The sequence below is a fragment of the Apis dorsata genome, unplaced genomic scaffold (assembly GCF_000469605.1).
Source record: "Apis dorsata unplaced genomic scaffold, Apis dorsata 1.3 scaffold_56, whole genome shotgun sequence".
In the NCBI taxonomy this organism is placed as follows: domain Eukaryota; kingdom Metazoa; phylum Arthropoda; class Insecta; order Hymenoptera; family Apidae; genus Apis; species Apis dorsata.
The window spans coordinates 847,616-867,312 of NW_006263356.1; the positions used below are offsets into that span (position 1 = coordinate 847,616).

General features: G+C 34.4%; 2 protein-coding genes and 1 long non-coding RNA gene across 5 annotated transcripts in view; 2 read left to right on the plus strand and 1 right to left on the minus strand.

The window, feature by feature from the left end:
* Positions 1-10,238, plus strand: part of LOC102673401 (LIM/homeobox protein Awh-like) — a 21,895-nt gene extending 11,657 nt beyond the window's left edge. The window contains exons 2-6 of one of the 2 annotated variants that reach the window (XM_006609464.2): positions 1,825-2,108; positions 8,391-8,608; positions 8,917-9,162; positions 9,606-9,779; positions 10,050-10,238. In XM_006609464.2, coding sequence (XP_006609527.1) covers positions 1,825-2,108; positions 8,391-8,608; positions 8,917-9,162; positions 9,606-9,779; positions 10,050-10,117 — 990 coding nt within the window. In that variant the 3' untranslated portion in view covers positions 10,118-10,238. Of the gene's footprint in view, positions 1-1,824; positions 2,109-8,390; positions 8,609-8,913; positions 9,163-9,605; positions 9,780-10,049 lie in introns of both variants that reach the window. The other variant, XM_006609463.2, reaches the window with a different exon arrangement.
* A 2,356-nt stretch (positions 10,239-12,594) lies between these two features.
* The window catches only part of LOC102673792 (LIM/homeobox protein Awh-like), a 15,915-nt gene continuing 8,812 nt past the window's right edge, over positions 12,595-19,697 (minus strand). For both annotated transcript variants that reach the window (XM_006609467.2, XM_031515141.1), the window contains exons 3-4: positions 14,185-14,639; positions 12,595-13,831 (exon numbers count right to left, since the gene is read on the minus strand). In XM_006609467.2, the coding sequence (XP_006609530.1) occupies positions 13,623-13,831; positions 14,185-14,639 (664 nt within the window). In that variant the 3' untranslated portion in view covers positions 12,595-13,622. The remainder of the gene's footprint in view (positions 13,832-14,184; positions 14,640-19,697) is intronic.
* Positions 19,109-19,697, plus strand: part of LOC116186790 — a 1,017-nt gene continuing 428 nt past the window's right edge. Inside the window, exons 1-2 of the long non-coding RNA XR_004151808.1 lie at positions 19,109-19,241; positions 19,436-19,646. This is a non-coding gene — a long non-coding RNA (uncharacterized LOC116186790). The remainder of the gene's footprint in view (positions 19,242-19,435; positions 19,647-19,697) is intronic.

The window sequence follows — 19,697 nt, forward strand, 5'->3', positions numbered from 1 at the left end:
GATCTTTTTCTTTGAATGAATCTTAATAGTGGATCTCGAATTTCATCTTGAAAATTACCTATGATCAATGTGCTTCATAGATGTATTTGAATTACATAAAAAGTGGATCAGTTATTCAAATAACTTCCAAAATATAGATTTGAATGAATTTTCGAAATGGATATGAATTTATGGAAATCGATATCTTTTTCGAGGATAAAATTCTTCTTTTTAAGAAGAGGGTTAAAAGAATAGATCTCGAACTTTTGCCTGTTGTCCGTTAAACGTGTGAAAAAAAAAAAAAGATCGGGTAACGGGGTAACGAAATCGACGATCCCCTGTTAAACATTTCCGCGAACGGAAGCATTGTGCCATCCTATCCCATACAGAATTCAAACTACTCGGATACGCTCCTGTCACGAATGCCACACTTGATGGATGCACGCGTTTCGATCAATCTGTTACAATGCAGTTTGCCATGGCTGCTATTCGGATAATCTTTCCTTTCCATTTTCGAACAACGAATTCTATTCCTACGTTCCTCGCCAAAAAAAAAAAAAAATCATCATTTATCATTATCAAATTTCCATTTTCTACGTGCTTTATAATATATTAAAAATAAAAATGTTTAAATTTAATTACAAATATCGAAACCTCGCATCTCTTCCAATTTTATTATTCTATATATTGAAAAGGATATAAAATTAAACGTAATTTTAACTTTAATCAAATGGAATAATAATACAGTTCTGTTGGAATAATTTTTAATTATCAATCTGCCAATCGTTTGTAAAAATTAATTTGAAATCAATTGAATTTGAAATCAAACGATTTTTCCTTCTCCAACCCCTCTCTCTCTCTCTCTCCCTCCCCTCGTGCAAAGTTTATTTACGCGGCACGCCCCGCTCGTTCAGGAATCATTTAGGTTGTATCGTTTTGTAGCCACGAGATCGGGCTGTGAATCCGGACACGAGTCGCGGTAACAAGAGCGTGGACACAATGATAGAGGACGGTTCGAGAAAAGGCTGGCTGGACGCCACGGTTGCCCGTTTAAACGTCCCCATTGGAGGCCCTCCAACCCCCCTATCGTTCGAGGGGATGTCACAGGGTTGGGCCAGCCACGTATATTACACCGATGCTACACATTGTGCACAATGACACCTCCGTGTTCACGCGGCTATATATATATATATCGAAAGGAAGGGGGCCGCGCAGAGTTTCGAGGGTTCTCGAAGTCTGCATTGCACCTCTACCGTGTCTACACTGCGTTTATGTCGGCAACGGTGTAACGATTCCCCGCAGGGCGCCCTATTCGCTTGACTAGCTGTCCACTGGAACGCTCGTCGCGCCTCCAGTGGGCAAACTTTGAATCAGAGCGACTTGGACGCATACGCAGTGATGGGAAAAATTTAATAGTTGAAGTTTACGAATAAAGTTGCATCAATAATTTATCGTTCGAATAATAATAATAATAATAATAATTGCAAATATTTATAATGTCAAATGGTTAAGATTATATGAGAAACGGATCGACTGTAATAATCGTGATTAATAATAAATGTTATTTAAGCATTTTAATTACTTGATGTAACTTTACTCGAAATTTTTAACTAAGTTACTTTTTCAACGTGTTAATACGGCTGTTGAGAAAGATAGATGGATTTTAAGAGGATGAAAGTGAGATAAAAAAAGTATCCGATTACAATAAATTTTTATAACACGAATAATGTAAAGTAACACGTTTGAAACGTTCTCACGTCGATCTTTTAAAAAAAGATACAGAATATATATCTACTAGTATTTCGAATAATTTATCGTGCAATATTAATGAAAATGAAATTGCAGACAGAGGTGGAAGACATGACGAGCGACAGCGTGTGCGATGGAACCGGGGCGAATCTCGCCGCGCCGGAGACTACCGGTGGCCTGATAGGACCGGAAATGCCGGCGAACGTGATGGAGTGTGGCGGATGCGGAGAGCGCGTCCGCGAGCGCACTGTCCTCTGCGTCGGCGGTCGAACTTGGCACTCTAGGTGCTTAAGGTGCTTCGCGTGTGCCAGGCCATTACACGATCAACACTCGTGCTTCTTGAAGGGCATGAGGCTCTATTGCAGGCACGACTATGCTCTGTAAGTTTAACGAGTTTTTCATTCGTTAAAAGGATTTTCCGTTTTATAAAGAAATCGTTGCGTGAATCTATTATGCAATTAATTATCAAATTAATTGTATAGTTGTTTCGAGTAAAGATGTTGTAGTATTTTACGAAGTGGTTCGAAGAATATTCAAGTTTGAGAAATTCGTAGATAATACGATAAAGATATCAAAGAATTTTATCGAAGGTTAATATGTTCACTAGTATAAAGGCATAAATCCAAGTGTAATTGCCATCGTCAAAGATCTGATTTTCTTGTAACGATTTACTGATGGAAAGAGATTCAATTATCGCGATAACGCACAAAGTAAACGTTCCTGTTATGCGTAATATTCAAATGCGCGCGGTTGATCTAACTAGTGGAATAATAAAGCACGGTGAGAGATCGGTGCGAGCGTCGTGTTTGCGTTATCAATGCAATAAATAACAATTCATTGCGTACGAAACCTCTCAATCGAACCGCGAAAACGAAACTAGAAATTTTCCCTCGACACGACACGACACGATCCTTAAATGACTCGTCTACGGATCGATAAGCGTGTAAATCAACGTTAACGTTTCTATAAGTAAATTAGTGATGCGAGATATTTTGTTGTATGGCGGATTAACTGGTTGAACTACTTTTCGAATGTTTCTGATTTTTCATTGCATCGTGTTCTAAAATTTTTGCTTTTAAAATATCTTCGATATGTTCGTTAATTTGTCAAATTTTTAAAATGCGATGCGAAATTTTATTCTAATAAATTGATATCTAATGTATTTATAGAAATCTCGATGTTTAACGTGTCACGAAATACTTTCGAAAAGCCGACTTGACCCGAGTTGAACCGAACGATTCCCGAATAATTCCGATGTAACCCGAACAATTCTCGACTCGACCCGAGTATCTAGTAACCAAAATTTTCGAATTCTCATACACTTCTATATCTTGTGTTCAAAGTTAGGTTAGGTTCGATAAAGAATATTAAAAATACGAAGATCTCTCACTCAAACCAAACAAAATTTCATCTTACTGAAAAATATCATCGATTGAATTAAAAAATGGAAAATATAACAATAGTTACATCTCTTATATCGTTCGATACAAAATCGAAAGAAATCACGATGCGTACAGTAGTAAGCACTTATAGATAATATCTCTAAAGTTGAATTTATCCCCCTTCGTATTTCCTTTCTTCTTCGGATTACATTGATTTCCGCATTCGATAATGTAGACAGCGATACTGGTCGCGCGTCACGATCGGATATCGCGATATATACGTGATTTAGACAGGCCGGTGCAACAGCCAGGTGACCGAACCAACCATTGATTGACAGTTGGATAAACACGTTGGAAAGTGTTCGACTCGGATCCTTCGCGTACAATCGGCCAAGTCACTTCGAGCTTCTTTCATTTCGATCGATCGTGACTCTCTCTCTCTCTTTCTCCCTCTCTTGCGGTCCTCCTCCCTACGAAAATATTCGAAACAAACCGCTTTCGACCGGCCATTATCGAATTCCGCTACAATACGATACGTGTGTCGAACGTTGTGTAAGTAAATAGAAAATCTAATTGAATTTTTGTCGTTGAATCGAATCGGCTTGATATGACTTATTCACGAGACTGGATTATCATTAGAGTTAATTTAAATTTTTAAATTTTACTTGAAATTGAATCCGTATTTAAAAAACAAAATACAACAAACGTTAGATAATAGATTCTACAGACAGAGATGGACAAAATTTTTACGATTCAAGTTAAATTGCTCCGATAATTTATTGTTCAAAACACAGATAACTATAAATAGTCAAAATTACATGAATCAAGTTAATTTTCAATAAAGTCTTTCTAAGTTAATTTTTTATTTAAAATTTTAACTATCAATTACTTTTTTAATTACTTTTTCAGAATTAGCGTTTAAAATTCACTCTCTAATCTTTTCTTGCAAAATTAAATTTAAACAACTTGTCAAGTTACTCCAGAAAATCATTTCGTCGGGAAATATTATCTGAAATATCATCGTCGCTTATATCACTTATCAGAGTCGAAAGGAAGAGTTTAAGGGTCGGCATTCCTCGCAAAGACGGTATCGGTGGATATTTTCATGGCGTGTCCGTCTTTTCGAGGGTCAAAGTGGCGTGTATGCGGGAGGTCCCGAGGAATCTGCCGCGTAATTTTTTTCGACCGACGTTTTTCGCCTCGTAATGCCGGCTTACGATGACCCGGTCGACAGGATCCACGACCCCGTAGACACGTCGACAACCGACTCGGGGAGGAGAGGCGAAGCCGCGCTGCCTATTTCGATTTACGCTCGGCTCGTCGTGATAAATGATCGGAAACTATATACGTGGATATATGCCACGAACAAGCTCTGGACCGAAGAATCGAGGACACCGAATCTTTTATACGATTCGTGATCGAGGAGAGTTGATACAATGCGACCTAATTAAATACGCCATTTGGATGGCGTTTCGATTCGATATACTCGAACCGTTCTAATTTTATTGAAAGTTCGAGAAGTGATTTTTGCGAAAAGTGAAATTAATCTCCTTTCTCTTATAAATAAAGTTAAACATAAATGTAATAATTCTTCACAATTTAATTTAAAATAATATACGACGGATTAATGGAGTTGCAATTGGAAAACAATGAGTATCATGTGATTTTATAACGAGTTTCTCTCAAGGATTAATTTTTATCTCGCTTTCGTGTCAGCTTTTTTAAGACAGGATCTACATATGTCGGCGATAAAAGAAACTCGGAAGGAGGGATAGAGACAATCGGTCGCTCAAAATTCAAATCCGTTCCTAGAGATTGACGTGGGCGAGACGAGAAAGTTGCTCTTGCGACCACGATGAATTAGTGATTCGCCGAGAGACAATAGGATTAAAGTGCAAGTCTTTTTTCTTTTTCTTTTTTTTTTTTTTTTTTTTTTTCCTTTTGTTTTTGTTATTAAAATGCTATTTTTTTTTTTGTTTCTTTTTTTTTTTTTTTTTCTATATATCTCTGCGCGAGATTTACGATTGCGCATTACAAATATACATTCCTATCGTTTTCATTAATTATCGATTCTGAAAAGTTAAAAGAGAATGCCTTAATTCATCTAATTGTTCGATATTTTGTTCGATCATTCTATCTTTTTCTCTTCTAAAAAATCTGAAGATCTCTCGTGATTAATTACATACATTTCTCAATCGTTCAAAAGAATGCGAAGAATGGAAATTCTAACACTCTCTTCGCAAAGTCGTAAAATTTTCGATCGATCGTACAATCGATATTCGTTTTCGAAAAAAGAAAAAAAAAACAATCATAAAATCCAAACGAACGAAACGAAAAAACGTAGATAGCGAAAAAACATTATAACTCTGTACAATAAATCACTACTACAATTCGAATATACATAATTATAACGAAGCAAGCAAAGCGCAACGTCTCGCACGATCAACTCCATTAAGCAGCTCTTTATAGCCGTGCGAATATCCGCTCCCTCTCGCGTACGAATCCTCCTCTTAATCCGTTCGCTTCTCGGTTGTCGAAACACAGGGAGCAATAGTGGTGGCATCTAGCAGCTCGTCCGGGTATATAAGCCGTACATACTTACTCACTTTCTCTGGTTTGGTGGTGGGGCCACCGGGATAGTCGCGTGGCCCCATAAGATACGTTGGCGGGGAGGGAGGGAGGGCATAACCCCTTACACGGGCCGTATAAACGGCCAAGTCTCGGTTCGTAGCCGGGGAGGAACCGGACGAGGAATCGGGATGCACTTTCCGTGTTCATGAATATGATAATGGGCTAATGGCCGGCTAGTCGTTGTTTAATTACCAGCCGCGGCGCACACAGATCGACCACACCACGCCACGTCGGCCGTGAAGAAGCCACCGTGTGGTCGTTGGTGTCTCGTCGTTAGGCCGAGGACTTCACGAGGCTGTGTTACTGGCAACGGTGCACCCGTAACACCCACCTCTCCGACCCATTCATCGTTGCCCAGCGTGCGTGTGTCGTGTAGCATGCTCGTGTCTTGCCGCTACACGGCTACCGTTTACACCGAGCTAGACTCTCAGAGAGAGAGAGAGAGAAAGAGAGAGAGAGAAAGAGAGACTTTTTCACAAGAACCTTTTCTCGATGCGGTTAGATCGTAGGGGCAACAGCAACCACGTAGACCAGAGAGATTTCACGAGAGAGTTTCAGAGAGTTTCAGAGATGTAAGTTACCTTGGTCGTTCGGTGTAAGAACGAAGAAAGAAACGAGTAAGAAGCGGGGGTATGAGGATTTGGTTGGTGTATCGTTTCGGGGGAACGTTCGTGTTTAGCATCGTTGCAAAGGAAGTTTAGTTTAAGTGGCGCGGTGAGGAAGATCGGAGGGTATACTTATAATGGAGAAATACGTTTATTTTGGATAGAAGAGATTCTCGTAATTTTCACGTCTTTCATCTATATCTATTTGTTTTTCTCATTCTTTTTCGTCTTACCATTCGTACAAATTCCATTTCGTGTTCTTTATAACTGTTTATACATTTTTTTTTTCATTACATTTTATAAATTTTATACATTACATTTTATACATTTTCCATTCCACTTCTTTCTCATTTTCATTTTTCCTCTTCCTAACCATCCACATTCCCTTCACTTCTTCCTTATCTCGCGATTCTCGTTTCTCTCTTTTTCACCTTCTCTCGTTTATTATTCCTTTTTCTTTCTTCCTCTCCCCTCCCCCTCCTCCCCCCTTCTGTGGTGTTCATGCGCGGCAGCGCGAGTTTACATACACGCAAACATACTCTTGGAGGTTAGAGCTCGCGCTTCGGGATCCAGGAGTCATTTATTTGTCACAGGACGACCGGTACAGGCTGGCTTGTTCCAGGTAAACGTGCGTTCGTGCGCGACGCGTTATCTAAGACCGTTCTCTTTCTCTCTGCTCCCCAAGTACGAATTATATTCTCTGTTCTGAGCATTCGTGTCGGCCATTGCAACGCGCAGGAGCATTGATAATCGAGTCTCGACCGTGTGAAATCGTGCGCACATTTTTGGCGCACCATCCGATCTTCTTTACCCATGTACGATAATCTCGAGTTTTATTGGTTGTTTTGCCAGGAACAGTGGAATACTGTGGCTAATTGTAACGCGCGATTAAATTCAAATTATTTCCTTGACGTTGTAATTATAATTTATAATTAGAGTTATAATTTATATTCGGTGTATACATATAACTGTGCAAAAGGTCGAGGACAAATTTTAGGACCATATAATATTCGAAACAAGGAAAAACATATCAAATATCGATAAATGTGAATTGAGTTATGTATTCTTTTTAATAAGATGTTGTTTCTGAATGTGTTCAATATATATTTTTTTTATATTAAAGCTCGATTTAAATTCGATAGATTTTTATATAGTAATATAATGCATGACAAATCAATCGTTTTAATAATTGTTCTACTGACAAAAACATCTCATAAACAACTTTGGAACTAATGATTTTAATATATTTATTAAAATTCTTTTACTTGTTTAATGAATATTAGAAATGCTTTTGAAGTTTGTCCTTAATCTTTCTAATAATATAGTATATCTACGTATGAAATATATACATGAAACATTTGTTACTTTTATCTTTAAATCTTTGCATTTCTTTACTTATTTCTATGCAGATTTAATTTTAAAGATCTGCACTTCAACAATAAGAAATAACAAACAAATCCTAGTCAAATGTTCGAATCATCTACCCTCATGGTTACTAATAATTCGAGTCGAGTGTGCAGGAAATTCATAAAGAGGATTTGCGTTTTTCCTCTCGTGCAATTCCTATCGACAGTTGAATGTTGGTGCACGCGAACACCCGAGGGAGTTGACGCGAAACGTTTTCTTTAACGCGCGTTCGTTAGAGTCAGAAGGAGCTAAATCCTCGACGGTTCACCTTCCATCGTTGAATTTATTGGCGCCATTGCTGCAGGTGGCCGCGTGCTGCGTGCCTGCAAATTCTTTACGACGCTTCGGATTTCCCGATATGGCAATGCGTAGTTAGTCACGTTAAATTAGAAAAACTATGAATTCTCGACTCGTTCTATTCAAGCCGTGATTGATAAAATTATTAATGGAAAAAGAATAAGAATCATTCTCTTGAAGAACAGCAGCTCTGAAAACGTGAAGAATGAATCTTTGACGATATATTTATTTATATTTTTATATTATATAATTTTTATATTCGAAATTGTTTTGTATTTTTGATACAATTAATCTTTACATTTGTAACTTAAAAAGCAATTCGAAAATTCTTATTTTTCAGAACATTCGGTGCTAAATGCGCGAAATGTGGTCGAAGCGTGGGTGCGGGGGATTGGGTGAGGAGGGCCAGGGAAAGGGTGTATCATTTGGCGTGTTTCGCCTGCGACGCCTGTTCCCGTCAACTCTCCACAGGCGAGCAATTCGCCCTCCTGGACGCCAGATTGCTTTGTAAGGCTCACTACCTGGACGTCGTCGAAGGCAACAACACTTCTTCCGATGGTGAGACTGTGCAGATACCTTACACATTCCTTATTAAAGTAAATAACGAAAATTATGATATGAGTCAAATATATAACTATTATTACCTACTCGTACGATTCCAATAGTAGAATTATTAATTTATTTTCGTCTCTTTTATTTTTTCACATTTACATTTCCCTTAATCTTTATTTTACGATCCAAGCTACTGATCTAAATCCGTGTAAAATAAAGAGGGGAAAACAATAGATAGATAGATCTCTGGAGAGATGTATCTCTGGAGAGGCGTATAAATGGTGGAGCACCTCTAATTGGTACTTTCGCAGAAGGCGGTGACTCCGAGAGCGGGCACAAGAGCGGTAACAAGGCGAAGAGAGTGAGAACCACGTTCACGGAAGAACAACTGTCCGTTCTTCAAGCGAATTTCCAATTGGACAGCAACCCGGACGGCCAAGATCTCGAGAGGATAGCCCATGTGACGGGACTCAGCAAAAGAGTTACGCAGGTTTGGTTCCAGAATTCTAGGGCGAGGCAGAAGAAGCATCTGCACACGGGAAAAATGAAAGGGCAACACGGTACTTCTTGCGTTTGTTTCTTTCATCGATATTTGTCTAAGTGGAAGAAGATTCTTGTTAATATCCTTTTTTTTTCTTTTTTTATGATTTTATTCCGAATTCATTTTATCTTTTCATTGTTTTATCCGAATGATATTGGAAGTATAATTATTTATAAAATATGTTTCTCTCCTTTCGTATAATGATATATTTATTTTATATATATATTTTTTTTACATAATTTTTTTTAAACAATTATTATATATCTAATTATATTCTATTGTTTGAATATTGATTATTGATTATTTTTATTTTAAAAATGAAATATATTATAGTGAATATATTACTTCAAACGTTTTAAGTCTATAGATATATATATATATATATATAATAGAAGATACGATTTTAAAAATTTCTTAGACGAGCATAGCTCGAAATCAAAGAAATATTATTTATTGTTGCAGTTCATCAATCACCACCAAATTCAAACGCGTCCACTGGCGATTTCGGTCGACACATCAATTTACATCTGACCTATTCGTTTCAACATCAACAGCAACACCATCATGGCCAGCAACCTCCGCAATTAAGTCCGGCTACGTGCAAAAGTCCCACACCCTCGATTTATCATAATCATGGTGAGAATATTACTCATTTCCTTGCATGTATGGAAAATATTTTTTGAAAAATTCTTCTCTTTTTTGATTTATAATAAAATTATAATCAAAATTTTTTCAAATTTTTTATAAATAATTTATTCAAAAATTTTTTTATAATCAAAAAAAAATCATTGGATTAAAATTGTAGTTTATTTTATAATCAAATACGAAGCGGAGAGGACGAAATAAAATTTTTATTTTAAAAAGGTCTGTTCTCTATCGAAAGACCACCGTCAATTTTGTCCTCAGGCTCGGAACAATCGATGGATGAACTCTCGCAAGACTCGATGATGTTGTCGATGCCGAACGAGGTTTAATCGCCGTTGGACCACTCCTCGTTGTAAATATTCCTTTATTTTAGTTAAGAAGATTTTTCCACTTTAGTCGAAACCTTTCTCGATGAACATTTCATTTCGTATCTGTTTCTTCGATCGAAGATGGACAGAATTCGTCGCGATTAAAAAAGAGAGAAATTTTAAAATTCTCGAAATCCAAATAAGTAATTATTGATATACATTTTATCGATATATTTGATTTTTCATTCATAAAATTTTGAAATTTTTGAGAATTTTGAGATCCTATAAAGTTTCGAATTCTTATTTTAGATCTAAGAATCAGATTTCGATTTATCTGTCAAGATTTAGATAGAATTTTATTATAAAAAGAAAGCAAGGAATAAAAAAGTTTTCCTTGATTTATTACTTTTCTTTTTTCAATTTTCATCCGGTGAATGTCGAAAAAGGAAAAGAAATGTATGGAATTCTGATTGTTTTCCAAAATATTTTTTACCGTCGCGTTTTTAAAACACATCGATTATTTTATTTCTTTAGTACTTATTTTGAAATAACATATGAAAATCACAGAAGAAAAATTTAAACAAGTTCAAAGAAATCTATTTTCTTTTTTTTACATCACGTTTTTAATTGAAAGAAATTAATTTAATATATTATAAGATATTATAAGAGGTAAAAATTTAATGATGTTACAAATTAAAAATTTTAAAGCCGATTATTTTTCGATCATCTTCGATTAATTCAATCACGATCGAATTACGATTCGTAACGATTCGTTCTAACTTCGGACATTCTCGGTTATTTTTGAGAATCAAAATCCAATAGCCGATCCTCTTCTGCTAATCTTCGACAAATTACCGATATTAATCGAAAATAACCGAAACATGATTAATTCTATTATAAATTAAATAAAACTATGAAAATATTTTAATAAAAGATATTCTATTGTAAATATTGAAAAAAAATAACTTACCAAGTTCTTCGTCTGTGATCTTCATATTTATTCAATTAATTAATTAATCCTTTGAAGCGTGTTCTTGAAACAAAATATATTTATACAAAATATATTTATTTTAATTTATAAGTTAAAGAATACTCCATGTTTCGATCAAAGGAAGGAATATTAATTAAATAGATAACATTTAAAAAAAAAATGTTTAAATTTGTAACATCGTTTCAAAGGATTAAATATTCCGATACTTCATCTCAAATAAAACGTCGTTGATCCGAATATTTCGTATAATTTAGAACGAAATCCGCCCAAATCGTTGTTAACTTATTAAGATAACCAGCAAAATGTAGAGAAGCCAATTTTTAAGACTGGATGGCAGCACAGCTCTCTCGCACTGGATGTTAAGCTTATTATAAATAAGTGAATACAATTAAACATTCCATATAATGCATAAAACAAGTCTCCGTGCACCAATATGGAAATGAATCGCGAATATTTCCGTAGCGATTGATAGGTGATGATCAACTCGTTATCAACTTTCTAGTTCCGAATCAAGTTTTAACCCTTTCCATTTCCATGTTTTCTTTTCGAATTAATTAATTTTTAATTTTATTAAACTCATTTAATTTTTTTGAACATCGAAATTCAAAGAATATGATGATTGAATCAGAAATAACCTATAATAGTAAATTCAATGGAAAGGGTTAATCACGAGTATTAAAAAGTTCGATCTAAATCCATCGATACACAAACTTCGATTATATGAATAAGGAATGTCCTTTACGGTTTTAAAAAAGTGATAAATGTAATTTTCCTTCTTTTCGAGAGAATGATACATACGATAGTTGTCCTCACTTTGATTGATCCACGGAATTTCCTGATATAATCAGGTTATCGTTTTAATAAAACGTGTAAGATCGAATATATGATTAGCGTAAACGATAAAACTCGAGAGATGTTCGGTGTCCCCGAAAATTGCCGAAGTCTCGTTTCGTGTCGACTCGGGTATATTCGGTATATCTCGGGGAACATCAGAAAGCAATGTTCCGAATGAAAGTATCTTTTACAGTGTTTAGATAATTAATTGTGTAATCGTAAAAAGAATCATTATTTAATATACTTAATGTACTGTGATGTAAATATTGTAAACTAAGTATATATACAATATAAAATGTTGCACATATTTATCTACTTTCATGTTGATTTTCCCAGCCCAAAGAAAAAGTATTAATATCATTATATTATAAAGAACTTTTTTATCCTTTAAATATAGTGACGTTTATATATTATATAAATGTAGATATTTTTTCATTATTATGTAAATTTTCTATGATTTTACAAATATCAATTTTCATAATTCGATATAACATCACAACATGTATAAGGAAAGCATATATTTTTTATAGGTTATAACACGGTTTGAATACATTTAGCTATATTTTAGAAAAATTCATAGTAGTTCAAAAACACTAATAATCTTTTCGTAGATTTATGAAAAATTTTTAAGGAGTATAGAGAAATGTAGGATCAAAAATAATAAATAATGATATTAACAGTAAAAGACATTTTTATTATTAACAGTACGGTTTACAATATTGCGCTATGAGTGTACAATATGGAGAGCGATATCAAATACTCATGCACGATTCTTTTTGAAATTTATATACAAAAGCTACGGGATATGTCTATGTACAATTTTATCTTAAAAATAAAATACTTTATAAGAGACATGTACGTAAGAATTTAATGAATGCTAATGAGCGTAACAATTTTTATCGCTAAAAATGAGACCTATCGTTATTTAATCATACATTCAATGTGTTGCTATGATTTTAAAAATTAAAAATAAATAAAGAATAAAAATTATTAACGGAATTATAAAAAAGTTGAAAATATGGAAATTAATTTGAATAATTATTTGACTTTGAGAAATAAAATCTATAAAATAATTTCTAATTGCAAAATACAAGATTTCTATGAACACATTTAAAATTGTAATTCTAATTTTCGTTTGATTGCACTTTTGATGAATAAAACACCTGTTAAAATGAAAAGAAATCATAATGAGAAATCAGTCATGGGAGTTAATTGAAATGGAATAAATAATTAATTCATTTCATTTATTCGTACCCTAGAATCCTCATAGAATCCTATCCTATCTGTAGTATCACTTTTACTTTTTTTACTTGTTTTAAACAATTCATTTTTGGTATGTACAAAAAATAGAGAACAATGAAGAATTCAAAGAGGATTAATATTTTAATTTTTCATAAAGTTCCATCATAGATTCATTATAGATTTTATCTTCTTTTTTTATCAAATATCCATCATATTTAAATTTAAAAAATCATCTACTAAAGTAATTATAAAAATATTAAAAATTTCCACTAATTATAAATCAAATTATCCTCTTTGAAATCCAGGAATTTTATTATTTTTTGTTTGTTCTCTGAATTTTACGAGATCAATGTTTTAAAAGATTTTAATCAGAAACTTTTCATTTTAAAAAAATCAGAAATGTCTTTGAAACTTGGAAAATTTGAATTTAATCATCGGTTTCAATTCTTGGACGAAGTTTTACCCTGTTTGATGACAGAACTGAGCTTGAAGGTGATTGGGCGTTGTTGGGGTTAGAGGTGTCAGAGGGGTGAGAGGTGTCAATGGACTGCCAGGACTTTCACTTCCTGCGCTACCACCCTGATATCCTCCTAAATAGGCGCCTACCATGTTCACGCTGGTTGGATATAATTCTACTGGGTGATGTTGCATCGGTGGTGAATGGTGCACTAAATTTTTAAATGCAAGTATTAAAAATGAGATTTCTAATGATTTAATTTATTAAACATTTCATTGTTTTTTTTTTAAGAAAATAATATCTTTTATATTCTCTATTTCAATACTGCCACTGATATTTTAATTATTTTAATTATTTTATTTTCCCATATTGCTCTAACCTATATTAAATATTTTATGAAAAATATTACAATCCTATTACATTTTATATTACTTGTCAAAATGACAATTTTTGCAAGCAACAAAATTACAGTTTAATTTAATTTCAAATTCATTCTAAATATATTTATTATTTTTGCGATATAACACAAGATAAATTCGAAGTATAACGAAAAGATCTACTCACTTTGGGTCTTGATCTTCCCACTGTGTTTCTTCTGCCTGGCTCTCGAGTTCTGAAACCATACTTGCGTCACTCGTTTGCTCAACCCCGTGACATGCGCTATTCTCTCGAGATCTTGGCCATCAGGATTACTGTCTAACTGAAAGTTCGCTTGCAAAACCGATAGCTGCTCCTCCGTAAAAGTCGTCCTGACCCTCTTCGTCTTGCTACCTTTCCCACCGTGTTCAGAGTCGCAATCCTCCGAGGACGAGGTATTGTTTCCCTCCACCACGTCGAGATAGTGAGCTTTGCAGAGCAATCTGGCGTCCAGGAGGGCGAATTGCTCACCGGTGGAGAGTTGGCGAGAACATGCGTCGCAAGCGAAACAAGCCAAATGATACACCCTTTCCCTGGCCCTCCTCACCCAGTCACCGGCGCCCACGCTTCGACCGCATTTCGCGCATTTAGCACCGAATGTTCTGAAAATTGAGAGAAAATTGATATTTAAAAAAGAAGATAATTAATAACAGAATTAAATTACAGAAATATGAATTGCAATTGATGAATAATTCTGATAATTTTTAACATCGAGAATAGGGAAATTTATATTTGCAAAAATGAAGATCATGGAACTTACTTGTTTTCATCTATCACTATTCCACTATTTCGTAAGAAAATTACAATTAAATTGGTAGATGATTTGAGGAAAATTTATTAAATTATCATTAAATTGCTATTCGAGCGATAACTAGATTTTTTCAAGGTTCGCAAAAAGCAAGAATCCAACGAGGAAAAGGAACGAGTTTCAAGGTGCTATTTTGGTCAAGATTGCAGGTTCATTCAGGACCTCCATGCACGAGAATCCGACGGTCCTGTCCTCATTAACATACTACTTCGCCACTCGCTTGTCCTTTGGAGGCGCGTCACAAGCGCGAGCCACGGTTTAAGGGTCGCTCGACCTCTCGCGATTTGGTCGGTAGATTACGTCGAGATTATCTCGACGTCTCAGTCCCAAGCCTCCTCTCGCCCTACAAATGACTCGAGATCCTTTGAATTTCAGCCGCCTCGACACCAGGAAACAGATCACACATTTACGACTGTTGCTTTCGAAGTGATAGATATGCACGAGCGATTTCTGGCTACCAATTACATGAAAATCGATATATCTTTTAATGAGATCTTATGCCAAGATAAAATCTATTAAAGATAATAAAGATTGATGTAAGTGATTAATATTTTGCAAAATATTCAATATTTTATCTCTTGGAAAAAACTAATTAATATTTATATACGTTTGTATAATTTATCTTTAATATAAAATATGCAAAAATGTCATTTGATACTAAAAGAAATTCTTTTGTAAATAGTTTATTCCACGTTGATAAATTACTTTTTTTACTTTAATATAAATAATTTGTTTCTCACAACTAAGAATTTTGCTACAAGATGAAGAATACGAGATGTATAAGTGGTAGATGAAAACGAAGAATGGATCGAAGGATTGGTTATTGTATGGAAAAATATGGTAAGCTACGGAAGGATTAGTTGGTTCACAAATTGCACCGTCACCGTCGCATCCAAGATATTTTTGGGCATTATTGGTTATGGTGATCGTGCACAGGGCACTCCTAGAAGCGCATGCGCGTTCCTAACGAGACATCGAAACCTGACTTTGAATACCATTTCTCGCTCCTTGAAATTCTATTCACGAACGATATAACTACACTATAAATTCTTGTAGCATTTTTTTATTACTTTATAAAACTTGAAATTATTCCAACAAATCGAAAATTTCCCATTCTAATTAAAATTTATCGTATCACAATATATTTTAAATAATAAACTTTAAAGGTTAGGTAGCATACCATCTTCACGATATCTTCACAAATTATTTTCTTAACCATATCAATTGAGTCATTTAAGATATTTTGCGATCCGAGACACCACTATTTTTCTTTCGAAACCAGCAAAGTGCAAAAGATGACGCAATTTTTCAATTCTATGTTCCTCATAGAACTCGTGAACGTTCAACGAAGTGTCATTAGCATAAATAGTGGCGCCACCCTTTTCTTTTCTGCCGCGTTTACGTCGGATCAAGCGAGGGCAAGAGAGAGGGGGCAAGGGAGAAGAGTGGAAGAGCACCGTGTAACCAGACCAGGAGAACTGGTATTGGGTATCTATAAATCTTCAGGGCCGTACATCGGCTACCAAACGACCCCGCCCTAATTTATTCATTTGTTCTTCCACATAGGCGGGCCCTATAAGTCAACAGGGGATTAAGTCGGCCGCTATCCGACCTCTGCACAGTAGAGAATTCATGATCCCTCCTTACACCTCCGTTCCTCGTTCGAATGCATTCGATTCTCGCACTACGTAGCCAGATCATGATCGCTATCTTCAATATCATTGGAGATATAAATGGATCACATGATAAATTATAAAATTCGCGATATTTTACAATTGAATTATCATTCTCTATAAAGATACGATATTCATGTGCATGATGACATTTACGATGAGATACATATTCTGAATGTAGAAGAAAAGTAGAAATTTTTTTATTATTTGAGAATTGTCATGTTTTGAAAAATAAATTTTTCAATTAAAAGAAAATTAAAAGAAGAAAATTTGTATAACTTTAAAAAAAATTTAGAAACTTAAATTTTCTTAATTATTCAGGTAAAAGAATATATTTTAATAAGAGTAAATTTAAAGGAATTTATCGAATTAATTAATTCACCGTTTTTTGATAGTTATTTGACAGTTTACAATGAGAATTATATGGTAATAAAATTGAATAAATAGGTAATATATTTAATTAGTTGTAACCGCAGTTTGTCAAGAATTTTTACGAGGAATTATATTGTTTTATGAAAGTTAGAAATGGTAAGTGACTTGACAATAGTAACAAAATAAATGAAATTATTTTTCGAAAGAACTAGTTAGAATGAGGAAAGTGAGGATCTCTTCAAAAGAATATATTGAACTTTATGGAATAAATGTTCGATTATTAAATATTATTGTAAGTTAATAAATATAACCTATATTTTTACATATCAACTCTTTACTTTAGCTTTTCTCCAAAAATACATTCTTAGAAAAGTATTCTATGAATACATTACTATAATATTATATTCGTAAAAAAAAATTTGTCAAAACATCTTTTTATTAATTCCAATATCGATTTATCGTATCTTCGTAATTTCAGATTCTCGAAATTATCGGCCCCCCTGGTATGTTTAGGAAATCGTCGAAATCACGACAGTAGGCAGAAAATGTAGATTACCTCCGGGTCGCGAAGCATCGTGCATCTCGAATTCGATACCTTTCTCAGGAGAGTGTAGGCATTCGCATTTAAGTGCCATTAAGGCAGAAACGATAAGGTCGTGATTAAAGCAGCAGCCGATTCGGTGTCGCGGAGTATCGGCCACACTGAATTAAGAGAACCGGAATTCCGACGCTCTGGCATCGCTAATAGAGCGATTTCTGTTTCATTCCGCTCGTTTGAAATTCGTGTCCTTTTCCTTTGTCATATTCTATTTTTTTCTTTTTTTTTTTTCTTTTTTCTGATCCATGAAACGATATCCGCGAAAGAGATCATAGCAAAAGCAGAGAATAATGACGAATATTTATTAATTTAAAAAATTAATCTAAAAGACACTCGTTTACTGGTTGAAAAGCACTGACACACGAGGGTGGACCAAAGAAAGAAAATCACAGCTGGTTTTGAACTGCCTTACGAGGCGAATTCCTTAGTCCGATGGAACACTGGCGGTATTTGCTCGTCAATGACAGCCACGCACATATATATCAATGTTTTCGTGATCTTTGAAAAAAAATGTTTGAAAAAATATCGAGAATATTGATATCGAGATAAACGAATAAAATTTTTATTATAAAAGAAAACAAACAAATATCAAACAAAAATCATGTATTTAAAAATTCAATGTCGATGCCACATTAATTGTAATTTTTAATTGTAATTAAAGGTGTGAATTTAATATTATTTGCTATTCGATTATTAAAAAAAACGAAAGAAAAAAATCTAAATTTGCAAATTTATACAAGAACAAAACTATATGAACTATGTTCAATTTCGCAATAGTTAGGTTAGATTATTTGATTCGATTAGACTACAGAAACCTATAGACTTGAAAATATTCGCGAATATTCGAGAGCTTCGATCAAAAATATATTTTTTTTACCTTCATGGGCTTGTAATGAGAAAATGTCAGTTGAGATGTCCTTTATTCGTTTCCAACCTCAACGTCACAAGGTGACTCGCAACTCACGCGCGAGTATGCGAGGTTACACGTATAAATCCGGAGATGTGAATAGCCGACTATACGCGTGAGGTCCAAAGAAGAAAAAAAAACAAGAATCAAAAAGAAGGATACACCGCAAGACATTAATCACCCACTGGCGAACATCTCGAATATGCGACTAAGAATATCTGTTCGTATATCGGGAATATCTGCACCCACGTGACAACCACGTGACTCGAATAGAGTGTCTTTCTTTTAGTAAAATCTTTAGCAAAACCGTAATCACGTTTTTCGATTTATTGACCTTTTTAAATTTGTTAGTTATTATTTTTAAAAGTAGATAGATTTATTTGATACGATGATTTATTTAACAAATCATAAAGAGGAAGTATGAAAAAAATCCTAGATGTTTATAAGTCGAATTAGATTAGAGATAGATCGAAAGTCGAATACGATAGATCGAAACTTTGCGAAATCTTGAAACTCGAAACTCGAATCTTCCAAAAGTCAGAATTCTTTTTAGGAAATATTTATTTCATCAAAAATCAATTTATGAATAATTATAGCACTATAATTTTTGCATGCAAAAAATTTTTTCCCTTTCTATTTCCAGATTAAAACCGCCAGATGGCGATTCATATCATTTCGTGTTTTACCCTAGAACGAATTGGCAATCGTGATTATAAGAATTAATACATTCCAGTCAAATGGATTCTATAACCTATTTTTTATTTTTAAATGATATTCTACATTATCGCATCTTAATTTCAATACGTATTGTAAACAGAATGAACGATTTGTTTCTTTGATGAAAAGGTAAACGACTAAGACCATTTTGGCGAGTCACGAAATCGTAATTCAGAATGATATTTTTTAAAATCTATCCCAAAGGACTTGTACGAATTCTTTGAAACTAGCTTGCTCGACAGGGTGCCCGAGATATCTGTTATTCTAATGTCAGCATACTGTACAACTATTCCGTAAGTCGAACAAATGATCGTTTCTTCCAGGAGCTCCCGAATAGTAGTCGAGAAATGTCCTCTTAAGCTTGGCTTTGCTCACCGATTACGTATCAGTAGGGTGTCTCTATCGATTTCGATCAGTTGTGAATATTATTGGATTCATCGATAATCCTTCGTGTTGCTTCTGGATCACGGGACGACTATCCTTCTTAGTCGATTATGGATCGCAATGATGGAACGCTTTAGTTTGATGAACGAGGTATAGTCAAATATATATATATATATATATATATATATATATATATATATA